The sequence below is a fragment of the Parambassis ranga genome, unplaced genomic scaffold, assembly GCF_900634625.1.
Source record: "Parambassis ranga unplaced genomic scaffold, fParRan2.1 scaffold_21_arrow_ctg1, whole genome shotgun sequence".
Lineage (NCBI taxonomy): Eukaryota > Metazoa > Chordata > Actinopteri > Ambassidae > Parambassis > Parambassis ranga.
In genome coordinates this window covers 3,541,351-3,553,391 of record NW_021144767.1, presented here as the reverse complement: position 1 = coordinate 3,553,391, position 12,041 = coordinate 3,541,351, and the positions used below count along the sequence as shown (strand labels likewise).

The following is a 12,041-nucleotide window of genomic DNA, read 5'->3' as shown; positions in this document are numbered from 1 at the left end:
TTAATCAATTTCAACACGTTCAGAGTTAAATTGTGTCCAGTTGTGGAGTTGTTTGACAGAGTTGATGAAAATCACTGCCGAGGTGCAATTAAGCCCCGCCTCTGCCTCCGCCCCAGAATGGCTGACGTGCATGTGGGTGTCAAGTTTCATGCATGGGTGGTGTTAAGGGTAAAACACTAGGAAATATAATAAAAACATACTATATACTATATTATGCTAAAAATACTCACATACTTTTATGTTCTTTTTTTGGTCAGCATTTATTTCACTGCTCCCCCAACCACCCTCACTCATGGTGCAAATCCTCGATTCAGGGACTGAGGCATCTGTTTCCTCATATTTTCCTATTGTGAAGACCATCAGTGAAGAGCGTTGTATGCATGTGTATGTGTAAACATCTGGACAGCACAAGGTGTGGGTGGTTGTGGTGCCCTGTCCTACCTGGTTAGTACTGTGGTTATGCTGGTTGAAGCGGCCTTCTATGCCTCACAGTCTCACCTCATATTTTCCATGTTACTTTTTGAGCGATAACATTATATCTCACAAAGACCTCTAAAGAGCGATGAGTGTTAGTGTGGTAAATGTCATTCATCTGGGTTACATAATGGACGAGAGAGTAAATCAATTGAACTAGGCTTTTTTTGTCTGTACACAGCAAATTCAGAAGAGTTACATTTCTGGTGTCAAATTTAGGAGTTAGGAGTTAATTTAACTCTTAACAGAGTCAAATGTTGTATGTTTTACTCTCTGAGCACTGATAGTTGGTGTTGAAATGTCAGAACGTGTGAGTGTCAGAATGACATGTATCAGATTAAAGAAAAGTATATTTACAACATACAGTGTAAATTAGATTCAACACTGAGAAAGTTAATGTCTAACACTATACACTAGAGTTGAGAAAAACTAACTGGTCAGTGCTGGAGAGTGTTGGAGTTTAACTCTGAGAATAGTGACTAATACCTAGCAGTATTAGTATAGTAATACTAATAGTGACTAACCCAGTCTGTAAAGCCATTGGGGTTATAAAATATTTAAAATGCTGTAAAGGAAGTTAGATAATTAGACTGAAGACATGAATGGGTTAACAGTGGATAGAACAGGTCTGAGTGCAGAGTCACCCAGCTGTCAGACCGGTTCTGACACTTCCTTCATATTTCACTGATCATGAGACCTGAGGGCTGATTCTAAAGAAAAACACCAGAAGTTACACAACTTGTTGTGAAGCATCAGTTACAGTGTGACTCTGACCTGTGTTGTTGTGTTGAGCAGATGGAAATGCACTGTGCTGCTTCAGACATGACTTTCATCTGTCAGCTTTGCATCACATGCTACATGACTGCAAAACACTTTGTGCACTTCTTATGTCTGTGTCTGTGTTTTTACAGCAGCAGTGACATCATGAGCAGAGCAGCTCCACCTCTGCAATGTGGCCGGAGTGATGTCAGAACCAGACTGACTGAAAGATTGACCATATTTTCTGGATTGTAGGGCGCACCGAGTACAAGTCCACCGGACTATGACTAATAGTGCACCAACCTCTTGAATTCCTCTTAACTTAAATGGTGCGGCTGCAGGGCACTGAGAGTGAGACATTTCAACAAGTCCTCACTGAGAAATGATGAGCTTCACCGCACAGAAACTCCAATGAATATACTGCAAATGAGTAAAAGGCGACTACTGTGCGCTCATATAGCTGTCTGGACTTAGCGACCTATCGACCAATCAGAAAATAGAATTCCTTGTTGCCAGGTGAGGTCTGAGGCTCAGCTGCAAGCACACGTTCCATGAATGCTCGGAGCTCAAAGTGTGGACAAGCTAGAGAACGTCAGGAGAGGGACAGAACAGCTGCCATTACATCTGTGATGAGACCTACTCAGTGGCCGCCGTCATCTATTTTGTGTCGAGTTGCAGCTTGAAATCTTAACAACATTAAAGAAAAATCATTATAGAAAACAAGTATTTACAAAAAACAGGACACTCCTTTGAGGACAACAATGTCCACATCCTAGACAGAGAGGAAAGGTGGTTTGAAAGAGGAGTCAAGGAAGCATCTATGTGAAGCTGGAAGAACCTTCCCTTAACAGAGGTGGAGGCCTCAGACATCATCTTTCTACCACATACAATGCAGTGATTCCATCCATTCCAGGAAGTCTGCACAGACTCACAGCAAGAACAAAGGGCTGTCCACCAGTCCCCCTCCAGTCTCATAGTCGTTAGCCCAGGGGTGGGCAATTCTTTTTTTGCGAGGGCCACATAGACTTCCATTAGAAAAGCAAAGGGCCACATTTCTTTCATCAATAATAATATGAATTGAATTGGAGATCACTGGCACAGTGTCTACCTTTATAAATATGCTCTTGTTACATTTTCATCACTGTAAGCAGTGTGTGGGGGCATCTCGGTGTCACATCGGTCGGAGAGTTGGTCATTGGGGTTCATAAAGGTTAAATATACACCTGCATGCTTATCTATGACAGTTTTAAAGCTACAAGAAGCATTTTGAATGGATTCAGTTAAATCTTAATTCCCTCAGTTAGTCCTGGGTGATAAGATGAATAAATACATGCTGACTTGAACCCTGCCTGGACCTTCCCCCACCTCAGCTCCATACATTACAGGCCAGTAGAATGAGTTTGCTCAGACAGACCTGTCCTTTCTCCTGTTTCCTGGATGACTCACCAAACTGAAATGAAAGTTCTTACTTTAATTTGAGCCTAGTTTAGTTCTAATCTAAGGAATGGATTCCACAAACATCTGAAGCTGAAGGTTTTTATTTCACTATATGAACTCAACACTGACCTCATGTGTCCGCCTGTTCTTGTTCTGGTGAAATAAAGGTTCAAATAAATAATGTGATTTAACCACATAATAGCATATAAAACTATAATCAGATATATGGAACTACTAAAGTTACACCAAGGTAACTAACTGATTAATAAATGGGTGCGTGATGTTCCATTATCAAGAACGTTGGCTCTTCTCTGTGAACATATCCGCCGGTCCGGGTTTTCCTTCAACAGTCATGGTGCATTGAAAGGAGGAGCGGGCGGATCAGCTGCTCTCGGTGTGTGCGCGTGCATGTGCGCTTATGTGTGTGAATGCGGACGGGAGGAGAGAGAGAGTTGCGCAGAGTTGAATGAATGGAAAGATAGATATATTATAAAATCGCATTGGCGGAAAAACACCACAGAATCAGTGTGTGGCGGAGGGAGTTGATGATGTGAACCGGTCTGTGTGTTTACTGCTCTCTCCTCTGTCCTCTGTGTGTGTCCAGGTCCACTCTGAGTGTTGCTGGTTGTATGTTGAAACACACTCCGCATAGAGCAGCAGATGATGTGAAGATATTTTTACAGAAGAAAACCATTAGAGTTCAAACCTAGAGTTCCCAAAGCTCTGAAAGTTGGACAAGGTCTGAGCTTTTTAAGAGCAGATGTCGGCTGCAGCTCCGCGGAAACATCTGAATGCGCCGTGGCGTTTCTTCACGCTTTACCGTACATTTCAGCATAGTCGCGCAGCATTTTTAAAGTGTACACAGCGCGTCTCTCCAAAGAGTAGATGGGATGACGCAGTGCTGCAGCTTAGAAGAAACGAGGGTGGGAAAAACGTTAGCGGTGATGCCGTGCTGACAGCTGACTCTTGCTGCCTTCTTCTTTTCTTTCTTCTTCTGTTTCTTCTTCTATTGTGCGCACGGTCCGCGGGCCGTACTTTGCCCAGGTCTGCGTTAGCCAGTGTTAGACACACCTGGCCCAGGCAGCCAGAACATCACAGGTAAGTATGGACACATTTAGTGCTATTGTTTGTTTGACCCAGACCCACTGAGGTCCTCCTCCACATATAAACCATGTTTCCCACCAACAGGTAGAACTGATGAAGCTGCTTGGAGGAGCAGAGAAACGTCTTCAAGAAAACTCTACAAGTCCAGACGCCTTGCTTCAGTGGTCTCTATGAACATGACCTGGATGACATGTAAACATACAGTGTGCTCTTTGTAATCTGTATTCTGGCTCTAAAACAAGTGCCCCTTGTGAGGGTTGAAGTCACAATCTTCAGATTATGAGGCTGACTCGCTGCCTACTGCACTAATGAGGCTCAGAAACAGGTGAAATATGGTCTTTTCTCTTTTTCTTTTTTAAATAAAGACATCTACAGGGCTCATGCTGGCTACTGCACCAACAAACATTCTTAATTCAAATCAAATGAGTGTGTTCTATAAAAAGGCTCTAAAGGTAAAACATCACAGTAATTCTTCCTGGGACACCTTCACTACCAGTGATGGTAAGTGCTCTTGTTTCAAATGTGATGTGCACTGTACCACTGAAGCTCGTCTGTGAAGTGTAGTGCCTCTGTGTGTATGTCACAGTGATGTTAACAGAAGTCAGATAGGTCTGTTAACACATATAAAAACAACATGCTGAACAACAGCATAGATGTGAAGGTGAATATATGTCCCCTCACATGTTCCTCAGTTAAAAGGGTCATTATTGCATTGGCCGGGAATCGAACCCGGACCTCCCGCGTGGCAGGCGAGAATTCTACCACTGAACCACCAATGCTGTGAAACGCTGACATCTAGTGGTGCCATCGCAGGTTGCAGCCTCCTCATTCCAAAATCAATCCCTCCTCCACATAAAGTCAAAAGTTATAAATTCGCCTCATTACATGAGAGGTTGTGTGTAATGACGCGGCTCACCAGCAGAGGGCGTGTGACGGAGCAACAAGCAGGAAACTACAGGGGAGAAGAGACACAAGCATCCACAGATCAGAACAGACACTCAGCTCTTCTCTCTGAGACCATGATGATACCGTCACATATCATCACTGCACATGTTTTTGGCTGCACGTCTGGAAATGAGAGGAGACAGAACATTATCATACATGTTGCATAAGTAAAGTCACATGACATGCACCACTGTAAACAAAGGAAACCACATATTTTCAGACTCTTAGAACACAGAGCTGAAGGATGAATGTAAGACAGCAGTTTGTTGCTCTCCGACTTTTCTGCCAACAACAGTGAACATGGTCTGGACCAGGGTCCCTTTAGCCACCAGGCTCTTGATGGCCTCCACATCGTATCCTCCGGCAGCCAGAGCCTTGGATGGAATTTTGGGGGATGAGGACTTGAAAATGCTATATGATGGTGTTAATTCAGACTGCAGCAGGTGAACGTGAAATATCTGGAGCATTAGTGTCGATATGTGGAGACACCTTAGCACAACATGAGCTTTGTGGATTTAAAGAGGCTGTTGGTTTCGCCTAGAGTAAGTGCCGGCAGTGTGAATGTTCATTTAAGGACACGCAAATGTATTTTGACCAAGACAACTTTGAACTAAGGACACTAGAAAGACATGTTCGGCAGTGCAGTGACATTGAGAAGCAAATACAGAGGATCTTAGGAACAGTTTAAAGACTACATTTGGCATCAACAGGAAGAGCAAGCTGGTAGAATTTCCAGCCTTTAACTTGAGTGAACAAACACCTCAGGATATGATGCATGTAATTCTTGAAGGCATTGCTCCATTAGAAATAAAGTGTGTGTTAAACATTCAGTTCTTTTAGGTCAACTAGACTTGGATGCCTTCAATACTGCATTAACTGGATTTCCCTACTCTCTGCTTGATGTCAGAGACAAACCAAGCCCTATAGCTTACAGCACATTAGCTTCAAGTGACAGTAAACTGAAGCAATCCTCAGGCCAAATGACTGTTCATTTATTATTGATACAGCTACAGATACTGAGTACTACAAATTCATCCTTGAACTCATAGAAAGTGTTCAGATGTTGTTTGCTCCTGTCATTGGTCTACAGACAATTAGCAGGTTAAAGAGACTGAACAGCATTTAAAACATCTGAAATGTCTTTTCCCTGATAACAATATTTATATCTGATTCATGCTCCATCGCAGATAGAACTCCTGGGACCGATGGTCCGTCACATGTGCATGAGGTTTGAATCAATACATTGTTTTTTCAAACAGTGGGCTGCAAAGGTCTTTAGTAAGGCATAATCAAATGTATGAGTGTTGTCAAAATGTAAGTCATCCTGAACACCCAATGTTTTTCAATGAGTGTGCATCAGGACCAACTTCAGAAATACGCAGCATGTCATATTTGAAAGAAAAACAAGGGCTTTCCTCGGAAATGATGACACAAACAATGCAGTGTCTGTTGAATGGATTCATCTAAATGGTAATAAATATATAGGAGAAGACATTACTTGTAACTGCTGTTAATTCCAGTGATTTACCTGAGTTTGGACTCGTGAGCAACATCTATGTAATTAACTGGTCGTTATATTGTTTTGAGCTGCAGCAGCATAATACTGTCTGCTATGATAGAAATTACATGGCATATTCAATAGAGAGGCCAAACATGGCACAAGCAACTGAACTCATAACATCTGAGGATCTGTTAGATTCCACTCCCTGTTATAGTTCTACTCACAAGGATGGGACATGTCCCCACAAAATATTACCTGGCAGCTGTGCTTGGGCTACACAGAGCCTCATCTGAGAGGCTGTAACAGGTGCAGGTTTTAATCGGTTTGCCTCGGTTGTTTTCGTTGTTTCGTGATTGTTCTTTCTGTATGAAAATAACAGTAACACTAATCTGAAACAGCAGATCAACAGTCAGTCAAATGCTGATGCTGCAGTATACTGAACAAGCATGTTCTTTGCTACATTGTGATTCAGGGTGCAGGTGAAGCAAGGGTCATTTCATTTTTTGCCATTTTGGGTCATTTTGTCCTGTTTGTGGACAATGCACATTTACAGCATGTTATTTGTATTATTTGTATGTTCTATAGACCAGTCTGCTGTCATTTTAACAAGATGCTGGATATGAACCAATTCTGTCAGGTACAGATGGCCTGCAATGAAATAATAATAATAAAAAGTGTTCATTGTTCTTGTTTAGTTTTTCTTAAATTGAGGAGTTGTGTGAATGGTCTTACTCTTATAATAAGTCTTGTTGCTGCACTGGGATTTATTATAAAACATGTTTTCATCTGTTTCTGGTTCTTTTTACCTCAAAATTAGCTGAAATATCAAGAAAAACTTACCATACCTTCCTAAAATGAGATATAACTGTATAGCTGTATATAGAACACAATATGGCTGCATGAATATAAGATTGGGACGACATGTTGCCACACAAGTGGCTGGCATAGATGTAAGTATTTACCATAACTCAATAACACGCTTCATACCGATGAAGTGTGATGGGATCATTCCACACGGCACACCTGATGAAGGGTTCAGAGCTCCAGTGAACAGCTACCAAATGTAAATGTAGCACTCAGAACCACCTCCAGGACTTTGATCTGCTGGATTAGTCATGGAGGAACCAGGAACAGGACTCACCTGGACATGCAGCTGCTTGTCAGCCCTTTGTTCCATTATATATGAGCCAGCAGAAATGTGTGTGTATGAAAATGTCTACAGCTCCCGAATGGTTAATGCCACACTTTTGTCCAAACACTTGAATTAAAGCAGAAAGTCTGGACTTCACTCACATCTTGACTGTTTCATTTCAGCTTCAATCAGGAGGACTTCTCTGGCCTCCAGAGCTCAGCTCTGGTCCTCTGGTTCCAGCCTTGGTCCTCCACTCACTGTGATCCTTTGTTGTACCAGGTGTAGTTTTGGTGGCTACACATGTGTTCACAAACTGTTCTGTTGTAGCAGCTGAGCTTTACTCCAATCCACTGTCACCACAAACACTTTCCCCTCTCTGTTCTTCTTCTTCCTCTGCCTCTTCTTCTTCTTCTTCTGTGGTGTTTTCTGGCAGCTGACATCCACACAGTGACATTTCTGCCTCCTCCTGTCTTCAGTCAGACTGTTTCTCTCACAGTCTGTAGAGAGAAGCTGACATTGTTGCACTGATTAACCTCAACCACACACACCTGTGTGAGCCGCACCATCATTCTAACAGTTCCATTGTTACACTGAGTGACAGCAAAGCAGTGAGCCCCCTGCTGGTGATCAGCTGCATGTACCAGAAGCAGACAGAGATTTCTGATATGATGTTAAAGGTGTCACAGAGGAGGATCCGACTGTCTGACCTCTGATTCTTCTGTCAGCATCAGACACATCACAGTTTGATCAGTTTTCAGATCACACACAGCAGCATCAGTAACACTGAGCAGACATTACACACTCCATCAAACACACACACACACTGCTCACTTATAACAGGGATAATAAGTAAAGTTCTTTACAATAAATTCACATTCACATGTTATTATCACTTCACACATGGCACAGTATATATGGCAGAGAGTTAAAGGTGGAATATGTAGTCAGAGTTAATACCAAATATTGACACTAGGTGGGAGCACTTCAGCCTCCATCCACTGCTGCACTACCAGCACCACTCTCAGTGCTTTTTGTTTCCATTGACTGTACAACATGATTCAATCCATGTTATTTATATGACAAACTATGTGTAGTGTTTCTATGTGTGTAGCTGACATGTTGCTCAGCTTCCATTGGACACATATACTAGATGGAAGCTGCAGCAGGATTGGCTGATGACTGATCACAGGTGTGAACAATCAGCCGGTGACGAGTGGAGCAGGAGCAGCTGCCCATGCTGCAGAGACACAAACAGCAGCAGCACTCTGTGACCCATGTCCACTCTGTGTGTCCTCCAGACAGTCTTAAGATTAAGATTAAGAAACCTTTATTAGTCCCACAATGGGGAAATTGCATTTTTGCAACAGCAGGTACAGACAGCAAAGGATAAGTTAACCTTTTAAGTACACGCGGCCCGAGGACGGGACGGTTCATGTTTTCACTGCAATATCTCCGTCTGGGCGCAGCCATTTTGTGCTCTTTGTTGACAACCTACACCTCGTTGGAAAGCCACTTCCCTACTCTATTGATTGACAGCTCGTTTGACCATACAAAAGGATCGAGGGCCTGTCCCTAGCCAAAAGAATCCAATGAGCGACTATATCGAGCGAAGCACCTCCCCCCACTCTTACGCTTGTATTTTCAGCCCATTATATTTGACGCTGAATCTGATGCAATGGACGTATAGCCAATAAGATTTCCGTCACGGGGATGTCCCACATGAAGGGGTTGTGGAAGGAGGGTGGGCTACAGGCCTAAGCGTAAACATGAACAATGGATGCCGGCTGTCCATGCGTAAATGCGTAATAGTGAGAGTGAGCGTATATCTCCATTCCAGTGGTATTTCCAGTGACCAGAGAGATGGCGAAACGCATGGAAAAGAAGAATTACACTGTTGAAGAAGTTATTGAAGAGTGTACGAGACGGGAAAGCGACTTTTGTGACGAGGATGTGTCGGATGCGCAAAGTTATGTGTCGTCTGTTGACTCGGTGGAGGAGGACATGTTCATTGAAGGAGAAGATATTGTCCATGACAAGTAAGTGTAACTTTTATACATGTTGCAGTTTTATAAATAGAATGTAGACGTTTCAAAGAATTAGTGAATACAGTGTTGTGTCCTTTGTTTTGTTTACCTGTGTGGGGGAGGTGTGCGCTTTTACTATTCCTCCAAAAGTAGTTGTGGAGGACTGATTTGTGAGGTGAACAATGAATACAGCTACAGTTGTTCTGTGAATGAATATCTGATATATACATACAACCATACATACATCTATAGTTATTTTGTTTTATATATATTTTGTGCATTTTTAGGCAAACACTGTGTTCTATTTCATTTACCTGTGTGGGTCCTTTGTTCTGTTTACCTGTGTGGGGGAGGTGTGTGCTTTTACTATTCCTCCAAAAGTAGTTGTGGAGGACTGATTTGTGAGGTGAACAATGAATACAGCTACAGTTGTTCTGTGAATGAATATCTGATGTATACATACAACCATACATACATCTATAGTTATTTTGTTTTATATATATTTTTTGCATTTTAGGCAAACACTGTTCTATTTTGTTTACCTGTGTGGTGTGCACTTTTACTATTGATTTGTGAGGTGAACAATGAATGCAGATACAGTTGTTCTGTGAATGAAAACCTTATTTTTTGCATTTTAGGCAAACTGATTCAGATACAGAGTGGGAGCCAAGCACCAGAGCCAGAGCAGCCTCCTACTCCCAGTGTACAACATCACAAGCCAGTCTACATCTCTGGTGACAGTAAGACACCCATCAAGCTTTCTAGCTGTGCTTTGTAGCAGCCCGTGACTGTAACAGTGGCATACTGAGAACAACATGTGGCTGTGAAACCTGTGGAATTGTAAACATGTAAACAGTTTGCTGTAAGTAGTTTGGGTATTTGTTTAGATAAAGGTGTTGTTTTTGACCATATCTCTTGTTCTGAGTCTTTTCTTGTGATGCACAATTTCAGTTTCAGTAGAATAATGAGCATTCAATGTGTTTTTGCTTCACTAACATTATTTCAATCATACTAATAGTGAATCTGAATATGGAATGAGGTTCCTCTAAGTGGCACCTTTCATTAGAGCTCTCATTGATGTCTGTATGTTGAAGCATTCCAGAGTTATGCACTTTGGTGCCAAAGTGTCCATTTGGAGACTCCAAATGGCACTTTTTGGAGAGCGCCTGGGAATACCTACAGAAAAACCTGTCCCAAATGGTCATTTCTTGTCCAATTACTATCTACTTTTAACTGGGAATAGGTAAGACTTCAGCCTGTGTCACTATATTGTCATCTAATCAACATCACCATGCTCCAGTTGTCAAGCAGCCTTTTTTTACAAAAAAAATTTAGGCGAGCTACAAAATCTTTTTATTTCTCTGTGTTTAGACTTCTCTCACTGTTAACCATTTGCAATTGCAGTAAATCACACAGCTAAAATAAAAATTTCAGAGTGTTACCTTCACAATGAGACCAAGCTTTTGCACATACTCCTAAGGGGTCACAAACAGCTTGTAGTTTAATTTGGGTATGCCTTTGACAGGCGTTTCATCAACTATTGAGGGTGGTGTTAAAGGGTTAAGAAAAGATATATATGATAAAATAAACTACCAATAAAATATAGAATAGAATCATCAACAGTTTACATATGAACAGTTATTGCACAGGTGAGTGGAGGGAGAAGTGGTCTGTAAGAAAACTGTACATAGTGCATCAGAAACTAAATAAATAATGTGTTGTACACTGTGGTGTGTGAATATTGCTCCTATCAGAAGTGGTTATTATACAGTCTGACAGCAGCAGAGGTTGTGTGTAATGACGCGGCTCACCAGCAGAGGGCGTGTGACGGAGCAACAAGCAGAAACTACAGAGGAGAAGAGACACAACAAAGATCAGAACAGACACACTCAGCTCTTCTCTCTGAGACCATGATGATACCGTCACATATCATCACTGCACATGTTTTTGGCTGCACGTCTGGAAATGAGAGGAGACAGAACATTATCATACATGTTGCATAAGTAAAGTCACATGACATGCACCACTGTAAATAAAGGAAACCACATATTTTTAAGACACTTAGAGCACAGAGCCCAAGAAATAATATAATCTAAAGCTCACAAGACACAAGACGAACAGAACAGAACAGAACAAATACTTTATTTATCCCAAACTGGGAAATGTTTTCTATTGCAGCAGCAATGTACAGGGTCAGTATCATCCTATCTGCTGGTAAAAGTCTTTCTCCCCGTCGGGGAATCGAACCCCGGTCTTCCGCGTGACAGGCGGAGATACTATCCACTATACTAACGAGGAATGCTGACAACCACCATCTGTCATAGCAGCAGCCACCTGGTGCGGTCATGTGTCAGCTGGGGTGTGACGGAGTGGCTACGTCAGTAACTGTGGGCAGACTGCAGGTGTGTGTGCACCCAGACACACACAGGTCCCAGCTGAGAGCAGCCGGACCTTCCTGTCCTCCTGTCCATCGCTGTCCAAGGTGAACCGACACCACCAGACCACAGGGCCATTATTTATTTAGCAGGAAAGAAGAAGATGCTCTGCAGCATTCAGGTGTGTTAACACAGTGCAGAGAGAGGAAGACATGAACAATGGTGTCAGAGCAGCAGCTGTTGCTGCATCAACCTGGAAATCAAACTGTTTATATATATGCACAAACTGT

At 42.3% G+C, this 12,041-nt stretch overlaps 1 protein-coding gene and 1 non-coding gene across 2 annotated transcripts in view; both read right to left on the bottom strand.

Annotated features, from left to right (window-relative positions):
- The window catches only part of LOC114429875 (uncharacterized), a 108,010-nt gene extending 107,498 nt beyond the window's left edge, over positions 1-512 (bottom strand). Inside the window, exon 1 of the mRNA XM_028398486.1 lies at positions 499-512. Within this exon, the coding sequence (XP_028254287.1) occupies positions 499-512 (14 nt within the window). The remainder of the gene's footprint in view (positions 1-498) is intronic.
- An 11,090-nt stretch (positions 513-11,602) lies between these two features.
- On the bottom strand, positions 11,603-11,674 carry trnad-guc (transfer RNA aspartic acid (anticodon GUC)). Its single transcript has one exon. It is a non-coding gene; the product is annotated as a tRNA-Asp (tRNA).
- Between the last annotated feature and the right edge of the window lie 367 nt (positions 11,675-12,041).